Genomic DNA, 23,131 nt, shown 5'->3' on the forward strand with positions numbered 1-23,131 from the left:
TTACAGGTAGCGTCTAAATACTTATTAATACACTTTATCATTCTATCTTAAAAGGGCGTTGCTGTCGAGGCTACCGTACTCTGCCTGTGTGGCAGGAGCCTATCCCTGTCTATTCTTATCTCCGTCTTCGGCTGCCACTGCTCCTGTGTCAGTTCGGCCCTCGCTCGGTCAGGATTGCTCGGGATCGGATGTGGGAAATGGATTCTAGATACGAATTACACTCCCGGTACATCCTATCCTATCTATTCTAGCTGTCTATTTACATTATTAGATATATACATGATTTACATTATTTACATATTACAAAGACTGTCCTTCAGTCTTGACTACATAAAGTCTTTACTACACATTCTGTTTCTTCAAGTTCTCCCCCCTTCAGGGGTGGAGGCCTTGAGCCTCTCTCTCTCTCTCTCTATCGGACTTGCTAACGAGGACACGCAAGTCCCCTCGTGAACCTATATATTTTTCCTGTACATTTCTGATTACACATGATATATAATTACCTATCTATCGTACGGTCTCTTCTACATAAACTACCCTGAGTTATGTTTATATCTCAATTCCCATATACTATCTTACTACAACACACTAACCTTAACCTTGATATATATACTATGAATCACTGATGGCCTGCCTAATGTCGTAGGCCTTTACACTAATCTATTATCCTACCCTCAGGGCTCACTGGGTACACTGGAAATTGCACATGTAATATCTCAACACACTGTATCACCAATACTATGAAACAACGATATTATCACTCAGCATGGCTAATATGCGTAAACAAACCCACCTGTAATACAAGATGCAGGCCCACTGCCTCCGCTGCTCAGACCCATGTTGAAGAGCGCCTTCGGCTGACAACTGAGTATTCTGTGTTAGAACATGTTTTTAAGTCCCCCGCAATTCCCTAATTTATGGTTTTATTTCGCTGATTCAGCCTTGACGAAAGAGGGTGGGTGACTTCCCCTCAGTGTCCTCAATCCTCATAATAACCTCCTCATTGGTTCTCATGGGTGGTTGGGGGCGGACCCCTTGCGTCTTTTGCTGTGTATGCGGTCTCTCACGATTACCCTAGTGCCTGAGTGAGGCAAGTGTCTTGCTTTGAGAGTACACAGAGACTTGCTGAGTCTTCACATTCTTAACCTAATTGCCAGTCCCGGTGTTTACAATTTACGGCAATAACTGCGAAACTCTTTTCGCAAGTCTCTAGCTTTTGGGTAATACCATCCTCTTTCTAATCTCAAATTTGGGGCATCACACTATACAAAGGAGACAGTATATGATTGACTATTTATGCCTGTTATTCACTGGAAATTATGTTAAACATCACACTTGATGTACCATTTGAAATGTGTAGGCCAAAAAGAATAAAGGAGAAAGCAGAAGAAGTTCATGGAATGGAGCTTATGTAAAAAATGATGAGACTTCCCATCAAATTCTCAATGGATGTCACACTAGTGTTTATATATATTTAAAATCCACTCATGTTTTTTCATGGTGCTCATGTACCTGATGAAAAATTTCACAGGAGTTCAAGATCTTCATATTGAATCATGAAAATTCTACTTCCATCACAGGTGACAGTATACATGTGACAGCACACAATGTGATGCTGTATTTGGACATAATTGAGCGCAGAACCAGTGATCTCATAAAGGTGGTGTACCACCTGGAGCAAAATATGCCTGTGATGCAGGAGCACATCATGGAGGACCACCCTGACACACTTCACCCTGTCCCTATTGACAAGCTGGTGCCCACAAACTCGTGCATACAGTGAGTTAGAAGAGCAATATAATTGTGTAGCACAGATATATATTGTTTCTGTTTGTTTCTCATTTGCTTTTACCATTGACATATACTATAATTAATGTGCTTTAAAAATATCTTTGGTTTAAACATAAGAGTCAGGATAGCTGAATCAGTAAAGTAGAAAGTAATGATCAAGTTTCAGTTCCTGATGGGTGTAGGATTTCTGTTTCCATTAATGTGTCCAGGGGCCCATCCATCAAATTGGTATGAGGGTCTCTATACTTGGAATAAAGCATCCACCATGTGACTCACCAGGGCCACACAAGTCTCAGTGCTGCCCCAGACAGCAAGAATTTCCACACCTGTTGCTAATCGTGTAAGCAGATATCGGGCCAATGCAAGATATTCTCCCACCCCAAGTAAATAACATGTTTGACTCTCTTCTTCCCTTCTTCAATGGACAGTAAGTGTTAATGTGAGACTTCATCCAAAAACTTGCTACCCCCAAAACTATATGCTGCCCCAAGCATCCACATAGACTTCCTGTGCTTTCATACTGGTCCTGACAGCCAGAGTTTAGGATTTTCTGTATGATGTTTGTTGAATAGTGCTTTATGTGCAAGATTGTCAATGCAGTTGCAATGTAGCATTCCAGTTGTGTTTCTGTCCTGATGTTTATGTGTTTATGTTTGTTTACATGCTGTACAGGTGATGGAGCTCAGGTAATTATCATAACCACACTCATCTTTAACCCTTGACCACAACATCAGCACAGTCACTGTCAGTTTTGTCACCAGATGATTTGAAATGTGCTACAGTCTGCACCAAATGACAGACTATTGGCACTGTGGATGTTGTTGCCATTTCCTTGTACAGATGTCACTCAAATGCAAACAAATTTTGCATGTAGCTTCCAAACTTTTTTTCCTCCTCTTTCTCCCATTTTGGAGCACAGGGCTGATTTCTCAGTTTCATGATCATTTTACAGATGGTAGGATTCCTTGGATGGGTGATCAGCTCGTCACAAGGCCTCTACCTAAACGCAGGACAACACAAGCACAGAATAAATGCATACACGCACCAAACATCCATGCCTTGTGTGGGATTCAAATCCACGATCCCGGCTTCCGAGGGAGCAAAGACAATACATGCCTTAGACCCCTTGACTACCGTGATCAGCTTTCAAAACTTGGAAGAATCAAAATATACAGTGACTGAGAAGATGTTATGTATTGTAGTCTGGTAGAAGTGTACCAACAGTTCAGAGTCAGAGAGCAAGCAAAGCAGCAAACACCTTACTTTGCTTGCTTGTTTAGCTTACTTTTTGACCTTGAAGATGCCAGCAGTGTGTTCTTCTAAATTGTCAGTGAGCTTCTATTTGGCATTGCATCCCAAACTATAGAACTCTTCTCAATCATTGCCAGGAGAACCTTGAATCTCATATGTTCAGTCCCCACAGTAGTACACTACATTACAGTGTGTTTCGGCCCTTTGTGGCCATCACCAGGTAATACACTTGTACATTCACCTTTTTACTTTACTGCTATTTTCCCCCTACACTGGCCAATGTATTACATATGGGGAGGTTGTGTAGTTTTGTGAAGCCATGGCAACAAATGCTTTGATTGCAGTATAGCAGTATATGCTTCAAATTATTTTGTCTTACAACATAAACACATTTGATTGCATGGCTAGGATTCATTTTCTTGTATAGGTAGGTACTATTTAATCACTATCTTCAGATCAGCTCTGATCCTCACTCAGGCTCTCTACAGTGGATACTGGCATATCATTCCTCAGAGTAAAGTTGGCTGGAGTGTGAAGCTGACCACTCAGTTCCATCTAGTGCCAAGGTATACATTTCACAGATCTTTATAATGTATATATACCTGAATGATAGGCAAAGAGGTACGCAAGAATCTAAATTTGCCTCACTACATTCATAGCAATCTGATCCCTTGTAGTTCCAAAGGTAAGTAAGTAACGTCATAGTACACTGTATTCTTCTTGGTCTCAGTGACTACATAACTGAGATCACAGCAGTGAATATTAAAATTATGGTCTTTTGGAGTATACCCCATGTAATTTAGTGGATTCATACCAACACTTCAAATGAATCTGTTGCCTCATATTTCAGACTAGAAGACAGAGGTAGCAATATATACAACTTATTTATTGGGCCATCACAACACAACAATCAAAGAACTTAGGGACAGCACCCAGATACATTGTAATTTGCTATTTGTCGACGGATACGTATGTGAGGTAGAACCAACGACAGATTTGATGCTATAAAACATCAATCAGGTTTTAATTTTGTTTTTATATAAGACTTTTATTGGTTTTGAATAACCTATATTTTATATTCTTATTTAAGTGTCTTAAATGATTCACGATATTGTATCGGACTTTTAAGTGCTGCAGTTCAGTGGTGTATGTTTATTGAAGTGTATTCACCTGAAGATGGCCACTAGTGGCCGAAACATGTAGTGAACTGTATCTGGGCGTTGTCCCTGAAGTTCTTTGATTGTTGTGTTGTGACGGCCCACTAAATAAGTTGTATATATTGTAACACAGCAGGATGCACAAAATGAAAATTACAGAGATAGCAAGTTTATTTGAGAAGTTCATACCTATCTACCAAAGTATCTGGCTTCACATTTAACAAACTGTACTCTTAACTGTCAATGCATAACTTCCATACTAACCTCAGTAGATTTAATTACTTAACATATTATTGTGTGACTTTGCTTCTGGACAGCCTGTCTGTCATGCTTAGGTGTGCAGAGCAGGAGAAACTTTTCGAGTCTGAAGATGAGGCAGTCTACCCAGAAGGGGAGCAGCAAATCACAATCATAACATTGAGAGGCTACACAATGTTTCAGCCTGTCACATGCCATGCGCTAGGAACATGATGTAGAGAAGATGTTAGTGATACCTACTATGTTGAATTCCAAATGTTTGTAAAATTAAAATGCTGGATTGTGGTTTCTTAAGAAGAATGCAGTGTCGATTTGCTGAATAAAATGTTTTATTAATTAGGAAATAGTACACAAGAAAGGTCCTCGAAGATCTTATATATATATTTTTAATTAACAGAGAATTACAATCAAATAAATTTACAAACTTGTATTGACTCTCTACTGATCACTTCTTATGAAGCTTAATAATTGCATGATTGCAAAAATGGTATTCAGCTAATCTCTGATTTATCACAGATCCATCTCAGTGGACACTGTGGAGAAAACTCCTACACTCCAGCTTCTGGTCCTATGTTGATCATTGTGTTTATCGACTGGATGTCACATTCCGAAGTCCTCATTTGTAAGATGCTGAAATACATCATTTCAATCCTCATACATAAATCATTTTTATGAATTCTGAAATATTGTCATCGCATAATAAAAGTTCCAATCGACATCACATGTAATTAGTTCCATGTCGCAGAGTTTTCCCAGGTAATTTCATAATTGTTCAGCTTGTCAGAAATTGTCCCTCTTTTACTGCTTTTGTATGGAACTTGAAGGTGCATTATTTCGTTCACAGGAGCCCACTACAAGGCACGGGCTAGAGCAAGTTAAATATAGTCCACATGCCCACACCATAATTTCCTTAAAATTTTTTCAATATTATCAGCTTGTCATCATTTAGGTATCAATGTCACACAAGTGGCCTTTTATTCAGAACTGTCAGGCAGGTGATAATGTGGCTGTAATCTTGTTTATGAAGGTACACTATGAATGCCTAATAATTCCTTAGTATCTGGTAAAATAGCTTGAAGGCAGTGTTGAAGTTCAGGAGGTTAGTCGCCAGCTTCCCATAACAAAGGCTGGGGTTCGAGCCCAGATCAGGTCATGTGGGATTTGTGGTGGACAAAGTGGCACTAAGGCAGGTTTTCTCGGACTACTTCGATTTTACCTGACAATTCTCATTCTGCGCGACTGTCCATACTCATCATTTATCGTCCAGGGCTGATACAATAGGGCGAATAGTGGTCGTCTCACACCACCCCAAGAAAAAAGAACCTGAGATCTGAGTTTTCATTGTTGCATGAATTTATGAATTGTTGTGAATGACGTTTATTCAAAACAATGTGTAGAATTACGATCTGAGTAAAAAAGAAATAAAAGTAAACATCAACATTGCTCAAAATTTATATCATGAAAAGCGTTAATTGTATTCCGTGGTTATGGGTGTTTAACCCAGTTCATAATCTACATACTTTGGTATATTGTCCTCTTTGGAGAAGTAGGTTTAGCGCCATTTCCATTTGAATGTTCTTACGTTTTGGAGTAATCGAAACTTATTGTAATATTATTGTTGCCTTCGTAATCTCAGAATATGTGATACATGTAAGAAAGTTGTGTTTTTGCTGTACTAATGCGACTTTTGCAAAATTTCATAAGTGCCTGTATTAAACAATGCGTATAAGCGTGTATATCAGAGAAGCTGAAATGTCAACATCTTAGAACTACAGCTGGAGACTTGGTAATAAAGATGAATATCGACGATCCCAGTCCTCATTTCAATCGTCGAAAACAAAATGAAGGTATTGTCGAATATTATTTCAATATTTTATACGCTAGAAATTCAGATTTCGTTATGATTCTCAGTAAAGGTTATCTGTGTCCAACCTTAACCTAGAATTTAAGTAGGAAATAAGGAGAACGCACCCTAAAATTCCATCAGCACCAGCTACTCCGAAGTTTATAAGGCCTTAGAGTATGTATTGTGTTTCCAAAACATACTGCTGCTAAGAATGAAGTGCTGAACCCACTTTACATCAAGGATGACAATGAGGCTGTGGCACTCGTGATAGCAGCAGTGCAGTGGATGTTACATAACATAACATAACATAGCTACATGGTTTCACAGATCCTTTGTCCGGAAACCGGACTGGATATTGAACTCGTCACAGCCAAACTGACATTGCAATGTGCAACCTGGTCTAGACAATAAAATATTCAACAATTATAACATTGATAGGTACAACAGTATAAAAATCAGTCATCTTACAATTCTTTGCTAGAACATAGTCTTAGAAAACAGACTGTAACAGTGCATAAAATTACCTACTTGCCATATATTCACCTACCGAGTAAAATGCTTTTGAAGCCAGAAAATCCTTTAGTCTTTGTTTAAAAATATTAATATTGTCTTTCAAGATATATATGTTTTGTGGCAGGTTGTTAAATATTCTAATAGATGTAAAATGCACACCCTTCTGAATGGAAGATAATCTCACAGAAGAAACATGTAGCCTATTGTGCCATCTGGTACTTATTTGATGTATGTTATCGTTTGCTTGGTACATATTATAATTTTTAATTACAAACAATATCATAGTATATATATATAAGCAGGGGACTGTAAGTATACCCAATTTCTTAAAGCCTTCCCTACATGAATCTCTAGGACCCAGCCTTAACAAAACTCTTATTGCTCTTTTTTGGGCCACAAATATGCTTTTCATTGATGAAGATGAGCCCCAGAAAATAATTCCGTAATTGAGTTGAGCCTGAACATGGGAAAAATAGACGATACGTAAAACTTGTCCATTCACAATGGGTTGCAATTTTCTAAGCATGTAAATTGCAATGCATAATTTTTTTATTAAACTAATCGAATATTGTTTCCAATTGAGATGAGAGTCAAGGCACATACCCAAGAACTTAACATTTTCATCAATATTAAGATTTTGATCATTATATTCTATATGTAGTGGATAGTCTAAAGCCTTAGGAGTGGCAAATTTAATTACATGCGTTTTGTCCAGATTAAGTACTAGTTGGTTATTTTGAAACCATTTATGGATACGATTCATTATTAGATTTATTTTTTGATTCAATGTGGTAATATCTTTTGAAGAAACAATAATAGTGGTATCATCTGCGTAAAGAATGATATGAGCTAGACCTTTTAGGATACTAGGAAAGTCATTGATGTAGACATTAAACAGTAATGGACCCAATACTGAGCCCTGGGGAACACCATGCCTGCTAGTTAACCATCTGGAAACAGAAGTGTTAAGGTTTTGAGTCTGTAATAGAGTTCTCTGCTTCCTGTTAAATAAGTATGATTCAAACCATTTCAAAATGGATCCTCTAATTCCATAATGTTCCAACTTTTGAATTAACAAGTCATGGTTAACGCAATCAAATGCCCTTGTAAGGTCACAAAAAATACCTACTACCAGTTCCTTATTATTCCATGCTTTATATACTGAGTTTGTTAAGTTAAAAATTGCATTTTGTGTCGATGCACCATTTCTAAATCCATATTGCTCATCAACAATAATATTATTATTTGTCAACTGTTGTTTTAACCTATTAAAGACTAATATTTCAAATAATTTGGAAAATCCTGTCAACAGAGAAATAGGCCTATAGTTAGATATTTCGGATGCATCACCCTTTTTAAAACATGGTATGATGTTGGCATATTTTAGCCGATCTGGGTATATTCCAGTATATAAGGATAAGTTATAGATATAGGTGAGTGGTTTAGCTATCTGCTCACCGCATAACTTGATAATTTTATTGGACAGCCCATCGTATCCACAGGAAGTCTTATTCTTTAGTGAAGAGATTGTGCTTAAGACTTCAGTTAAGGTAATTGGAATATTAGCTATTTCAGGAAACTTATCAAGAAGGCTCTTTCTAATTATAGGATGTACACCTTCATATATAGGATACTGGCTAATTAGCTTTTCCACTGAGTTTATAAAGAATGTATTAAAAGACTCCGCTGCTTTATTGATGTGTATTTTTTTATTATCACTTCTTAATTCTGATGGAATAAACTTCTTTTTGGATGCATGACCTACTTCATTATTAATAATTTTCCAGGATACCTTGGATTTGTTGGTACATTCAGATAACAATTTGTTATAGTACAGTTCTTTTGCTTTACTAATGACTCTTTTTAATATGGCACAATATCGAGTATAATACTCTTTTAATTGAGGATGACTAGTAGCTCTGCACATTATAAAGAGAGATTTTTTTCGTCTACAAGACACTCTAATACCATTAGTAATCCACTGATTATTGTATGCAGCATTTACCACAAATTGCATTGGAAAACACGATTCAAAAATAACTAAGAAAGTATTCAAGAATGTATTGAAACTAGCATTAACATCTGTGTTACTGAGGGTATTGTCCCATTTCTCATTTTGCAACATGTCAATAAAATTTAAGACTCTAGACTTGGTTAATAGTCTTTTCCTAACAAGTCTATTCTTTTTCATTTGAGTTCCAAAAACATTATTTACCACTAGATATTGTGCGTCATGATCAGAAAGCCCATTGTTTACAGAGCACACATGGAAGGTATTTAATCTATTATAGTCCAAAAAAATATTGTCTATAGCAGTACTTGACACTTTAGCTATCCTTGTAGGGAAGTCAACAACATGGCACAAGTTATATGTTTGCAAAAGTGAGATTACCTGGTGAACATTATTTGAGTTACTTAGAAAGTTGACATTAAAATCTCCACACAGTATAATTTCAAGCTTTGGCTTGTATAAGAGCTTCATAATTACTTCCAGTTGATTAATAAATACTTGTATATCACCACTGGGAGATCTATAAATACATAAAAATATAAAGGTAATATTACCAGTTTTCATCTGTATTGCACAGGCCTCTATAACCTTTTCTATACAATATTTGGAAATGTCCACTACATTACATGTCAAATCTGATTTACAATAGATGCATACACCACCTCCAGTATTGAGTTGACGTGAAAAATTGGAGGCCAGGTAGTAATTCTCAGGTTTTATCATCAATAATTTCGGCTCAACTAAATAATGCTCTGTAATACAAATAATGTGCGGACTTAAATCAAAACTGTGCAGCATACAAGTTAATTCATCGATTTTGTGTTGCAGTCCTCTTATGTTTTGGTGAAATACATTTAATGTATTATGGTTAGTCTGAATAAGTTTAAAGTTACTTTGTGACTCATCCCAGCTACTTTGGTTAGATGTCGTTACCATAAAAAATCATCATATCTACTTGCTGGTGGTCTTCTTTGTCGCTTGCTTGGCAACGTAGTGGGTGTCTTTCCCTGCTGTTTATCTGCCTCCCCAGAAGAGATTGCTAGATGTTTTCCAGAATTAGTGGGTTCCCTACTTGTCTTTATCCCATCCTGCCTCTGAGTCTTCTTCCAATGTAAGGGTAAAACAGTCTGTTCCATTCTATTTGGTTGCACTTTTATAAACGTCACTAACTGTTTGGCTATGTACTCCTTTCCTCTTGCATTCAAATGCAGGCCATGTCTGGTGTGACATTTCCTGTCACACTTAACCTCAATGCGACACTGATGAGGTGCACAGGGCAACCCAACCATAAAAGTTCACAACTGTCATGTCAAAGCCCAGATGCAAGTAGACAAATGCCTGGACATAGGAATCTCTGGAAGAACAGCATATGAAAATGATGATAAAAGAACTCACATGTTTATTATCTGATCACATGTAATTGCCTTTTTCCTCCACATTTTAAAGAACAGTATAATTTCACATCATATTTGCAATTGGAATTGCAGCATTTATTAATTTTTAAGATCATCATATTGCAGTACATTCCAAGACAAAATTGCATTCTGATGGACATCAGATCTGTCAATAAAGTTGGTGCAAATTAAAATACACTGACATTTATATTACGGGAAGATTGTGTCATTTCATATAGTATGAAAACAGTTTTGAAGTTTTTTAAAGACATTGTCATAATATCCATTTGCTATAAATATTGTACACAGAAGTGTTCGTGAAATTATTTATGTACCCTCTCCTCGCCTGTGTTTAATCAGTATTGCAAACATACCATAAAGGGACTATAAACCCTTCACAACTTTGTCCTTTTTGTGCTCTAGGGGAATGATTAGTTGATTCATATATTATTTAGTGAAAACTATCAACTATATACACTTAATCTTGAAAGGATGATAGGTAATGGGAATGAAGCAATCATCACTTGTTTCAATGTACCAGCAGTGTATGTACCTAAGAAAAACCGTGAAAAGTCCCATGGCAGCTTTAGCCCACCCATATACCTGCTGGGATAGTTTCTTAAAACAGATTGCATGTATTTCATGACAGTTTCCTTTTCATCCTTTTAATTTCTTTGAGAACCTTTGCAGCTGCTGAATGTATCATTATATAATCCAAGAATTAACAAGCAAATCAATACAATAATTGCAGTGGCTGTAAGATTATGGCCATCTGGGATGTAATGCTGTGTAGTATGGTAGATAGCTATCAACATTTGGACGCACCTTATCTCTCCATCTTCTGGGTGCAATCTGGTCCCTGTTATCTTGCCTTGTATTTTATGTTGAATCTATTAATCTAATTTAGTTTTTAGGTTCTCACAGCAGTGGTTACAAAGAGCACTATCTTCTGGTATATAACACTCTGTAACTGTTGAAAGTCAACGGACGTTTCGGAGGAACATATTGGACTACATGGCATTATATCCAAGAAGATAGTATTCTTGAAATGTAATTGGTTGTTATATTTCTTCATTTATGGCATATTTATCTACAGGATCATAAGTGAGGCAGTACAGCATCTTGTAGTTGGATGATAAATGAATAATGAATTGGGAAGGATACAGAAGGAAGCTGTTGTGGTCTGAGTAGAGGTGCTATCCTGGCATTTGCCTTGAGCAACAGGAAAACCAAGAAAACCATAATCAGGATAACGAGTCTCTGGACCAAGATTTGAACCCAGCATCTTCTGAATATAAAGCAGGAGTTTTAGCCACTTGACTGTGACATTCAGTGCTTGGTCTAGTGATAACTGCCTGGTCTTGCATGAAGGCTGCTCTGAAGACAGAGTCAGCAGATTGCATCGAAACATCTGTTTACCATGATGCACAGAATCATGTCCCATTGCTGTGAGAACCTCAGATCTAATAAGCAAGGGCTCTCTTCCTTCTGTTACAGGAATTAGGCTGCATGTCTTGCCATCTGTGATGAATGACTTGCTGAAAGAAGCGGAGGAGGTCTTCAAACAACATGGAGATTGTGAGCAATGTTTTTGTGTCTAATCAGAATATAGCTTAAAGCTGTGGTTTTATGGGACATAATGCTATATATGAGTACAGTACTGTCCTGAAGCTGGATACATCAGGTTTCTCTCAAACATTAGTAGTTCCTGTATTTGAAGGATTCTGACGATGGTGTATACTGTACTTCTTTTGGCTTGTTTTGGACTTCGTCCATTGTGTGGTATCTAAAAGACAAAAGACCACAATGTTTCGGAAACTGGATCTGTCTCCGTCCTCAGATGGGTAGGGCAGGATAAACCTACTCAGTTGGTCCTGTTAGAAAGAGATAGTCTCAGTCACTGGACAAACCCTGGTCTGTAGAAAACAACCTATGAACCTACCCACCCGAGGACGGAGACAGATCCAGTCTCTAAAATGTTGTGGTCTTTTGTCTTTTACATACCAGACAATGGCTGAAGTCCAAAACAAGCCAAAAGAAGTACAGTTCCTATCTTACCTAACCACATGGGAACACATCCTACAGGACCATATTCTTCATATTCTCCACTGTCACAATGTCAGATCTCAGACATTCTCATATATGAGCTAGGAAATGCTTTTCCTGCTTATGTATGCATGTATTTAGGCAGGCCTCTATCAAGGTTATTGACTCCTATAGCTCTGAAGAGAAACATCTATGCGGGGTGGGACCAAGTCCCTTCACACATAGGCCTTTAAATGGTCCATTGTACCAGCCGAGATGATAGACAAGAGTAACAAAGTATCTGGTGGAATGAGGATTGGCAGGGGAAATGGAAGAACTCTGAGAATACCTGCCCTCAATGCCTGGATTGCTGTGGTGATACACCTGCAATTAACTGCCTAATTATGAGTGAAAAGTTGTGGGGTGTGACAACAAATTGTAGAAAAGATTTATTATTCTGGAGAGCCCTTAAGGAAAACTGGAACTCCAGAAACAGCCATTCTTCTTGGCTTAATCCACTATGTTTCAATGTTCCAGTGACTGATGAGGCACTCATGGCACTTCATGCACTGTTTGGAAGGCCTTTTGAGAAAGCCTTGGAACTCCTTGAGGCAAGTTGTGTCACATATCTCCGTGCCACAGGGGGCAGGTATGTTGTGCAGGTAAGCTGTGTCACATGTGCAGGCTCAATAATAAATTATTTCTGTCTGTGTATGCACTCCAAGTGGGAGTTACATTTTGTGTTTTGGAACATAAGTACTTATGTGCGAGATTTGAAGTTTTCATGGCGCCACCACTGAATATCTGAATATTGCTGTCATCTGGTCTGACAATATATAGGCTAGTAGATTATGGCTAATGTTTCAGAGACTCATGGCAGCACATTCCTTTGAAATGTATGTGCCAGTCTTGTAAGAATACATGGCGTCATATTCCAGAATAGAGTAACTTTTAGTACTTATATCTAATTTATTTATTGATGCTGTGCACACTTGAGACCCTTCGGACTATAGCATTGATCAGTTGTATGATAGTGATTAATGAATTGAAAAGGACGCAATCATGGCCTGTCTTAAGATACTACCTCGCCGTTTGCTTGGATAGACTGAGGAAGACATGGAAAACCTCTTGAATACAAGTCAGAAGCATTATCACTTCATCTAGTAATCTTCAAATACGTGTGTATTTTCTGTTGCATAATTCAGGTGACAGGCAGTTCTGGGATACCGTACACATTATTCCCAGGTGTAAACTACTGTCCATGCCCTGCGTACCGCTACCAGGTAATTGGCACCCAGATGTTTCTTACCTGCAAGCATGTTCTAGCAGCACGCTTAGCTGAGATAACACAGAAGGGACGAGATCTGCCAGTCACCATGGAGGACCTAACAAGAGTCCTGTGTGCTGCTGCTAATCTTGATAGGAATGGAGTGAATTGTGACCCCAAGCCTGCAGATCTGATATGATTCTCTGTCCTCTGTGTTTGTGTATCTCATTGAGACAAAAGATCCATCATGTGTAAGGTGTGTTGGGTCACGTTTGGTGCAGGCCAGACTGGTAGAACTCATGCTTGCTGCCTCACAAGAGATGCACATTTGGGTTTCAGTAACTGTCATAAAATTCTGTTATTTGTTAATATAAGTTTGTTGTGTCAGTACACTGAAGATTGTGCAATAGGAAAATTGTACCAAGAACTGCTTTATAGTGAATCTTCTCAACTATTACACTTTATATTTCAGTAAACCCTTGCTGATCTCATTTAATTTGGTGGGAGCGGTCACCCGGATAGAGTGATAATCTAGATTAGTGAAACCAAAGGTAGCCCTGAAAGCCAAAAAATCTTAGAGAAGGCAAGTAAATGGAAAGTTTAATGATAGAAGTAGTGCTGATAAAAATAAATAAAAAAGTCTTTATTTAAGAACTGTTGAGACAGTACGTGTATTCATTGATAGAAGGCTCAGCAGTTGTACTTGTTTTTGAATGTAATAATGCAAGTTAACTGAAACAGTATTAGTGACAATGTATTGTAGTTGTTACAGAACAAGACAACCATCAAGCCTAATATACCTTTGCTAAAATGTTAAGTGCATATGATCACCCTACATGTTTCGGTCCTGTATACTCATCTTCAGTGGCTCATATAATTGGAAGGTGATTTCTTACTTATACATTTAACATTATATTTAAGAATCTAAAAATTGTGTTATATACATTTCTTCTGAATACAGGAAGAAGCTGTGATGGTTGTTGTACTTATTCCTTCTAGGATATGTTATTAATTTGGTTTTATGTATAGTTCATGTCAAAGGTTGAGTAGTGCTTGTTGCTAGTTTTTCTTAAATCCCTTGCTACTGTTTGTGTTGATGATGTTCTGGGGCAGATGTTGGTGACTTGGGTGCTAGACTTTTATATATAATTTTAAATGTACATGTAAATAATCTCATTTTATTACATGAGCCTCTGAAGATGGTCATATAGGACCAAAACATGTAAGACAATTCCATTGACTCACTGTATTAGTAAAAGTTTGGTATTGTTGATGATTGTTTTGTTCTCTAACAAGGACTGTTAACAATTTTTTAAGTTGTGCCAAACTTTTCCAGTTTCCACCCATATCTTTTCATCCATTCCAGAGACTGATGTGTTATGATTGACACTACAAATTTTCCTCTGCAGGTGGATGGAAATATATGAACAATGGTATTTTTTTCCTTGTTTCAGTAATGCATCATTTGTCATTTTGTGTGCTACCATCTGCTAATAATTTTTGCAACTATTTGAGAAAATATGTGCTATGTGCACAAATTATTTTCTTCAACATTAAGAAAAGAAACTCACTATATTTATGTGATTCATATAATTCTCACAATAAATGGTGATCATTTCCATAAACAACTTTAACTGGTTGGTCTTTGTAATGGAGATGCAGGATGTTTTGTATGATGTACCACTACTACTACTACTACTACTGCCACCACCTACTACTACTTGTTGTTTGCTGCTGCTGCTTTATATAGGTTGATCGATGAAAAGTCTCCAGTTCCCTCTTTCTTCTTACCTTCTTTCCTTTTTGAATTTTTGTCAAGGGGAAGGGTGACCTAATGTTCGGGGCCAGATGCACAGTATTGCCATGACAGCTGAGGGGACCCAACAGGAGCCCTTAAAGCGGTAGGTAATGGGGCTCCAGGAAAGCTGTGACAGGCCCAAGAAGTCAGCAGTTGATAGCAGCACTTTCAAAATGATGGAAAGTCTCAGAACATTACTTACTTACTCTTGGAGCTGAGCCCTTCTGGAGGAGCCGCCAATTCTGCAGCTACTCAAGAATTTCCCAGCATTTTATGGAACCCGAAGGTTCATTACCGTGTTCACAAGAGCCCTCCTCTGGTCCCTATCCTGAGCCAGATCTATCCAATCCATACCATCCCATCCTATCTCTCTAAGAACCATTCTAATATTGTCTGCCCACCTATGCCTTGGTCTTCCCTGTGGTATCTTCCCTTCTGGCTTTCTCACCAATATCCTATACGCATTCCTTGTCTCTGCCATTCGTGCTACATGCCCTGCCCGCCTCATCCTCCTTGACTTGATCATTCTAATTATACTTGGAGAAGAGTATAAGTTATGAAGCTCCTCATTATGCAGTAGAGAACAGAACATAGAACACAGGAACTAAATTTATAAACATTATTTAAATGAACTTCCGGATTCAAAGGGTTAAAATTTGTAGAATGGTGGTTAATATATGTACCACATGCTTTAACACTCTAAGAAACTGAATTATGCCCACTGAATGTGTATGTATATACATTTGTGTGTTTCTTATGTTTATCAGAATTATTATTTCCATACACAACATTAAGCGATTTGTCTATGAGTGAGTACTGTCTGTTAGACCAGCGAAACCGCGTGTTAGTATGTGGGATGTTCCCACGTGTGTTTTACTGTATGTGAGAAGATGTGCAGAAGTACCAACTAAAATGTCTGGTATAAGAAAGACTGCTCTCTCATTAAATGTGGTAAGAAGGAACACTTAATGAGAGGTGACGGCTAAATGAATGTCACCCATATTAAAGCCATAAAGTATGGTTTTTGTTTCTCAGTTCTTTTTAAGTTCCATCCAAATAGAAATCGTGAATATTGTTCAGTATGTAAAAAGAAAGTACATCATTATGCATACATGTTCCTATTTCCCCTTGCTGCATATATAATTTCATTATATTTTTTCTAGTTTCACGGGTGTATCTGGCAGCTCAAGATCAAGAGCATTCCTCAAATTTATTTCAGTAAATTATGCTGCTCTGGTTAATGATGGAAATAGTTTCACTGTTATTATTTATCTGTTCAATGTGGCGATATGACCCTTCCTTCCTTCAAGGTTTTCATTAACTAATAGTGTTTGTGTTTATAATATTTACAGCAAGCTGAAGAAGCCATGGCATTGTAGTCACAATTCACACTTTCAGGGTGCAGTAGAAGGGTACTTAAGACATTGTTGCTCTGAGATGACAGACAAAGGACATAATTGCTATGGATCACTAAATAGTGGAACTGTTCCAAAGATCTGCAGATGCCAATACCAGAAGTTGTGGTGAATGACTGTATTTTTTTGTACATATACATTAGGGCTCTCCATAGCCCTGGCTGGGTAAAGGGCACAGGAGAACGAAATGGCCGTTTTAGACAAGGTTGCCATTTTGTTTTTTGGGGTCCATCTGAAGGGATCATACTATAGAAGCAAACATTTCCATATGAACTGGGCACCGATCTATGATGAATCAACTCTTTCATGCCAAATATGAATAAAATTCGTTCAACCAGTTAGACGTTAGCAAGGGCCACATACAATGGACTGAACGATGATATTCCAAAAGCCGTTTCTTCATATCCCGGGTCCAAATATGCGTAAATTCCTTAAAATGTCGAAACCGACCTTCTTGTTGTCACAAAAGTCTCACATATAAAACCTCTCCGTATTTAGAGAGGTGGTGAAAGCATGTAAATCGGCCACAGTCCCGACAGAGATCTTTATCACCATCCCGCTGTTTTCTCAAATGTAATAGTATATGAGAAACTCAAAAGAATTCCATATGTGGCGGTTCATGTCTGCGTGTATCCCAGCAGCTTTTGTAGTTACCGCCGTGAGAAGGTCAAATCGCACACAAGGAAAGTAAACTTCCTGTAGGAAAGAGGGGCAGATACTTTTAATCTGCCACACTTGGCCACCCTGCAATGGGTGCAAATAGTGATATATGTGTCAAGATGGCTTTTGCAGGTAAGTTTGAGTTATTAGCTTTTAACTTGTCAAGTATTAAAATAAACGTATTGTTATATACAACTCACCAGACCAAGCAAACTCCGTGTTTTAAAATAGTGAATGTTTTAATTTTTAAAAACTGAAATTACTATGTATAATTAATAGTAAAATCAATGTCATGTGACTCATCTGGTAATGACTGTCGGTTTATGTATAAGAGTAATTAAAATGTAGGAGTATACATCGAGAATTACGTAATGATTCACAATTCAATACTTGATTACATTATGTTCTATTCTCCCAAAGTCTAGACCAGACATCATCGAATAGTAAGATGAGGCGTGAATCGTGAAGTGGAAATGATAGGGAAGGAAACTGTTGTAGTCCAGATCTGATATTTGTCAGGAGGTACTGAGGAAAACCAGAGAAACATTAGGATAGCCGGTACCTAGTAGATCCTTAATACAACTCTAAAGCGTTGCCACTACACCAACCTTGGTCGACACTGTGTTAATCATTTCCTTGTCATATAAATTTATGAGAAAGAGCTCTTTACTGTAAACTGTCTGTGGGTGCGGAGTGTAAGCATTTCATTTTGTAGAGAAGGTTGTTCATTTTAATTTATAAGAGAAGTGCAAAAAAAATCATGTTTCACATGTAAAGATTAAAATTTTTCAGAGTAGAAGGATTCTTTTAATGTAGGCTTGAATATTTTCATATCAAGATCTAAGCTTTTAATTGTAGGTGGAAGATTATCGAATTACTAGATACCTGTACAGTATACTCCTCCATGATTTTGAGTGAGGGTAGTAGCATTTGGTATATGAAGGTCATATTTACATCTTGTGTTTAAAAGTGTTTATATATGTATTTCTTTGAAACTGTCCTCCATTCATAGGTTGATAAGTATGTGTGTTTATTTCCACATTATTTTCACATACATTCAGTGTTTACTGAAAAATGTTGATGTACTAGCAGAAAGTTAAAACAAATTTTTCTTGTGTTATTTAGAGATATTTTTATATTTCTGCATACAGTTTTAATTCAGTGTTGTGTTAGACTTAATTAGATTAACTTGTTTGTTTACTAGAACTTGACAGTTGAACTGTGCCAGTCCTGAAGCCCTCCATTAGACATCACCTGAGCCATTTCCATCCATCTCATAGTCTTACAGCCATCTTCCCGAAGATTCAGTCTTATGTTATCTTACCAAATCCTTCTTGAGCTCAAAGTGGCGTTTTGTTAAGATGCTTCACCATCAAATTTCTGTATGCCTTGCTTGTGTCCCCTCATCCTAACTGATTCCAAGCCAGGATAGCTCAGTTGGTATAGCAACTGGCTACAGGCTGGATGACTGAGGGGTCGGAGTTCGAGTCCCAAGAAGGTCAAGACTTTTCTTTTCTCCATGTCATCCAGACCAGCTCTAGGGTCCACCGAACCTCCTGTACAATGGGTACTGGGGGCTCTTTCTTGGGGGTAAAGCGGCCGGGGCGTGAAGCTGACCACTCACTTCCAACAGGTGTTGAGATCAAAAAAATGTGGGTCTATACATCCACTTCCCTCATAAATCTTCATGGCATAGTGCTTAATTAGTTAAGCACAGGGACAGCTTTACTTTTTACATTTAAGAGGAAAATATATTTGGTATTTTGGTAGTAGTTGTCATGTGGTCAATGCTTTTCTGCAGCTGGTATGTGTAGTGGCCAACAGTTCATGCATACTGGCAGATCTGTCCATAAAAGTGATGACTGTATTGTCTAAAGTCACATGTCATTGCACTGTGTGATTCTACCTTGTTGTTCCCGAGAAGCCTGAAGGAGCCAGGTGAAGACAGACCTTGGAATTCTGTACTGATATTCTGCACATTCAGACAGCATTAATTGTATCATTTGAAGAATACCATGTTTTGGGATGTGATGCCATGAAGTCTGGTGGAAGTTCATGACTTTTTGAGGAATTTCCTGCCTTCTCCTTCAAGATCAAAGACTAAGCCAAGCATGCAACCAGCAAGAAGCAATCAGAGTCTGTCTCCTTTTGTTGCTTGCTCTTTGCTTGTCTTAGATTTTGGCCCTGAGGATGGAGGCAGTATTTTCTTCTGAAACATCATTGAACATGGTATCATATCCCAGAAGGGCAGTCTCACCATAGTCCTCAAATCAAACTACGTGTTGTTTGTGTTCTGATTTTTACAGCTTCGTTAAGTGCAGAGACCCTGCAGAAGTTCCGCAACAGCTTCTATGCTGACACCAAAAATATTCTAGCTCAAAATGTGTGTACACGTGTAGATCCCCTTGATGTCTGTATGTCACGAAAACATCTAGAAGAAACGCAACATGTTTTTACTCATAAGGTATGAAATACATTTGCAATCCTACAGATATGATAGAGATTGTATGGTGTGAGGTTCTCACAGCAGTCATTGTGAACAGTTCTGTCTTCTGCGATATAACTCTGCTTGCTACTCAGGTGGAGGGCATTTCCCTTCAAAACGTCAGTTGACTTTCAGTGGATTATATCCCATAAGATAGATTTCTTCATGATAGCCATCATCTCAGTTCTTCTGATTATGTTATTTATTCATTTCTTCATTGCAGATTGAAACAGAAGCAAAGCCTATAACAAATCAAAAAAATTCAGGCCGTTGCTGGATATTTGCGACCCTTAATGTTATACGCATACCATTTATAAAGGAATATGACCTAGAAGAATTTGAATTTAGTCAAGCATATTTGTTCTTTTGGGATAAGGTGAGGCAACATCATGAAATTAAATATGCAGTGAAAGAAAAATTGCTTGAAGTGTTGAGAGGTGTTTTGCTTTACCATTTTTTCTTTCAGATTGAACGTTGCAACTATTTCCTTACGAATATGGTGAAAGCTGCACAGGCGGGGGATCGTGTGGATGGGAGACTGGTTTCGTTCTTGCTTCATGTGAGTATAATGTCACCGTTGCCCTTCTTCAGAGCAGTGTAGTACTGTCAGGTGCTACTCAGGTGTTTCACATGTATCATGATGTGGTGTGGCTTTAACATTCTGCGGCAGTGTATAGTATTGATTTGCTGGTATAGACAATGTCACATAACTTCGAACAAGGCCCCACATTCCTAGTCAAATCCTGCGCATAGCTTGTGCTGGGAGGAGTTTCTTAACACTCGTTCTTCCCTCGAACCCACCCCCTTGTCTGAAATTTTTCTTCTGCGCATTCAAGGTTACGCCTGGCCTTGTTCAAAGTTACGTGATAATTGCTATAGAGACCTTGGCTACTGGTGCTGAGTGGCCACTATGTAAATGTCTTGGAATGTCTGTCTGCAGCTTTTTGATCTGCTTTCACTTCTATCTGAGAAGTGTTGCCATTTTTATTTGCAAATTCCCGGTTAATGTGTGTTCAAAATGTAATCTGACATTTCAGGTTTGATTCGAATACCATAATTTGGATACAAGAATCTGCTGTGTGAGACTTGAGTTGCCTGCAACGTCAAGTCTTGAGATTACCGATAGATATGTTCTGTATTGTTCAGATTTTGTTAAGTTCATTTATGTTTTCACATTTAATTTCTTCAGCCTGACCAACTGACACTGCCTGTGTGACATGAAATAATATGGGTCTGTTTGGGTGTGTTCAAACTGAAACATTTGCTCAGGAGTAATTGTGTTGATTTGAAGTTAGTTTAGGCTAACTTTCTGTTGTTCTCTGGGTGTGAAACTTGGTCTGTGACATTAAGGAAAGAACATAGACCAAGTATGGGGACAGTAAACTTCATATTCACCACCGTAAGGGCCTCAAACCTCACATAGACTAAGAGTGTTTGAGAGCAGGGTCCTATGGGGAATAAGTGGACCCGAGAGGAAGTAATATGAGGACGGGAAAGTTTTCAAAATGAAGCGCTTCATAATTTGGGAGATAAATGAGCAAATATGAGATTTGGTGGGTCATGTAGCATGTACAAGAGAGGAGCAGTGCATACTAATTTTTGGTATGAGAGCCTGAGGAAAAACACCATTTGGAAGACCTAGGTGTGGATAGGAGGGTAGTACTAAATGGATCATAAAGAAACAGGCTTTGAGAGTGTGGGCTGTACTTGTCAGGCCCAGAACATAGGCCTGTGGTGTGCTCTTGTGAACAGAATGAGTTTTTGGTTTCTGTAAAATTCTGGGAATTTTTTTGACTATCTGACCAACTATTATCATTTCAAGTACTCTGCTCTCTGGAGTTAGTTATTTAGTTGGTTGGTTAGCAAAACCTCAAGAGTTGGTTGCTCAGCAGTCACTGTGCATTCTGTTTACTGTGATACATAGTGTTCACAGTATGAGTCTGTTCCAGGACCCAATAAATGATGGCGGGCAGTGGGACATGGTAGTCAATCTAATAAACAAGCATGGGCTGATGCCAAAGAAATGCTTCCCAGAGTCATTCAGCTGTGAATCAAGTTTGCGGATGAATGCCATTCTGAAGAGTAAGGTCAGTTTGATAAGAATCTATTATGGACTGGTTTCTTAGAAATATAGATATCTAGCACCCAACCCATTAAACTGAAATGTCCACAAGAACTGGTATCACTTTTATCTCTCTGGTCAGTAATCAAAATATGCAGTTTTTCTGATTGTGAATTTAATTGTAAGTGCATTTTAACATGGTCTTTTACAGTTAAAATTAATCTAGCCCCTTTTGTTTTTGGTCCGCTGAGATCTGGCTACACCCTGACACCAGTGACTGGCATAATGCATTCAGGTGACTGAGTGACTGTGCCCCACATGATCCAGTCTTGGATGTGCAGGAGTTTTTTCTATAAATGTAGTGCGTGAATACAATGCAACTCACTTCCACCTTTAATGATGAAGATGGAGACAGTCTCTGAAATGTGGAGTACCACAGGGCTGCTCACTCAAGAAGACTTCACTGTATACTGTTGTAAAAGCTTCAAATCATGTATAATTATACAGGGTGTCCCAGGATGAAAGGTCAAGATTCTAGGAGGTCAGAGTATTAGCAAAAAATTATAAATGTCCTGTTCAGAACAGTTTCCAACATAGAGCTATTTCATTGTACAGCTCCAAAACTGTTGATAAGAAGGTAATATTACATACTGTTTCTAATACCAGTATGTATTGTTCAAGTAGCAAAGTTGGTGCAGTTTACGTAGTGTAATACTTTTTCAAAAATTCCGCCGTCAACATCAGTGCACTTTGCATCTCCTGTGAGGACATGGCATGTTGCTCATCTGAGTGCATCTTGATGTTCCTTTATGTGGGCGATAACATCCATAGCTCTATCTCGGAAACCATTCAGAATAGGACATGTACTTATACACTTTTTGGTTAGAATGACTGATACTATGACCTTCCAGAATATTGACCTTTCCTCCTGGGACACCCTGCATATATAATGTATATAGTTTCTCTTGCATTCTTCTGTTAACATTTGATCATGTGTAAGTCTGAGCCTGGCCTGTGGTGCTGCAAATTTATTATTGGCCTTCATTGGATGTGAAGTGGGTACCAGTGTCCTAAAACAATATACAGATAACATGGTGTAATGACCTCATAAGACATAGCAGTGGTGCTTCAGCAAATTAGACAAGAATGATAATTGTCTCCTATACTTCCCTCTCCCAATATATATATATATATATAT

At 38.0% G+C, this 23,131-nt stretch overlaps 3 protein-coding genes across 9 annotated transcripts in view; all 3 read left to right on the top strand.

The window, feature by feature from the left end:
- LOC111862804 (coiled-coil domain-containing protein 63) overlaps positions 1 to 5,317 on the top strand; it is a 15,232-nt gene extending 9,915 nt beyond the window's left edge. For 2 of the 7 annotated variants that reach the window (XM_023848494.2, XM_023848495.2), the window contains exons 8-9: positions 1,581 to 1,779; positions 4,517 to 4,898. In XM_023848494.2, coding sequence (XP_023704262.1) covers positions 1,581 to 1,779; positions 4,517 to 4,670 — 353 coding nt within the window. In that variant the 3' untranslated portion in view covers positions 4,671 to 4,898. Of the gene's footprint in view, positions 1 to 1,580; positions 1,780 to 2,000; positions 2,745 to 4,516; positions 4,899 to 5,301 lie in introns of those variants that run through there. The other 5 variants (XR_004512841.1, XM_033750799.1, XM_023848497.2 and 2 more) reach the window with 5 other exon arrangements.
- A 696-nt stretch (positions 5,318 to 6,013) lies between these two features.
- LOC111862805 (zinc finger SWIM domain-containing protein 7) lies at positions 6,014 to 15,138 on the top strand. The gene is made up of 4 exons (XM_023848498.2): positions 6,014 to 6,304; positions 11,719 to 11,799; positions 12,784 to 12,908; positions 13,452 to 15,138. Exons 1-4 carry the CDS (start codon positions 6,253 to 6,255, stop codon positions 13,710 to 13,712), a joined length of 519 nt encoding a protein of 172 aa, XP_023704266.1. The 5' UTR covers positions 6,014 to 6,252; the 3' UTR covers positions 13,713 to 15,138.
- A 2,347-nt stretch (positions 15,139 to 17,485) lies between these two features.
- The window catches only part of LOC111862828 (bleomycin hydrolase), a 14,523-nt gene continuing 8,877 nt past the window's right edge, over positions 17,486 to 23,131 (top strand). The window contains exons 1-5 of the mRNA XM_023848554.2: positions 17,486 to 17,518; positions 19,693 to 19,850; positions 20,095 to 20,247; positions 20,338 to 20,430; positions 21,821 to 21,958. Of these exons, the coding sequence (XP_023704322.1) occupies positions 17,506 to 17,518; positions 19,693 to 19,850; positions 20,095 to 20,247; positions 20,338 to 20,430; positions 21,821 to 21,958 (555 nt within the window). The 5' untranslated portion in view covers positions 17,486 to 17,505. The remainder of the gene's footprint in view (positions 17,519 to 19,692; positions 19,851 to 20,094; positions 20,248 to 20,337; positions 20,431 to 21,820; positions 21,959 to 23,131) is intronic.

The sequence above is a fragment of the Cryptotermes secundus genome, unplaced genomic scaffold, assembly GCF_002891405.2.
Source record: "Cryptotermes secundus unplaced genomic scaffold, Csec_1.0 scaffold462, whole genome shotgun sequence".
Lineage (NCBI taxonomy): Eukaryota > Metazoa > Arthropoda > Insecta > Blattodea > Kalotermitidae > Cryptotermes > Cryptotermes secundus.

Coding starts and splice junctions, on each gene's coding strand:
- LOC111862805 (XM_023848498.2), top strand. CDS start 6,253: ATGAATATCGACGATCCCAGTCCTCATTTCAATCGTCGAAAACAAAAT. Junction 6,305..11,718: donor TCGTCGAAAACAAAATGAAG/GTATTGTCGAAT, acceptor CTTCTGTTACAG/GAATTAGGCTGCATGTCTTG. Junction 12,909..13,451: donor GGGGCAGGTATGTTGTGCAG/GTAAGCTGTGTC, acceptor TGCATAATTCAG/GTGACAGGCAGTTCTGGGAT.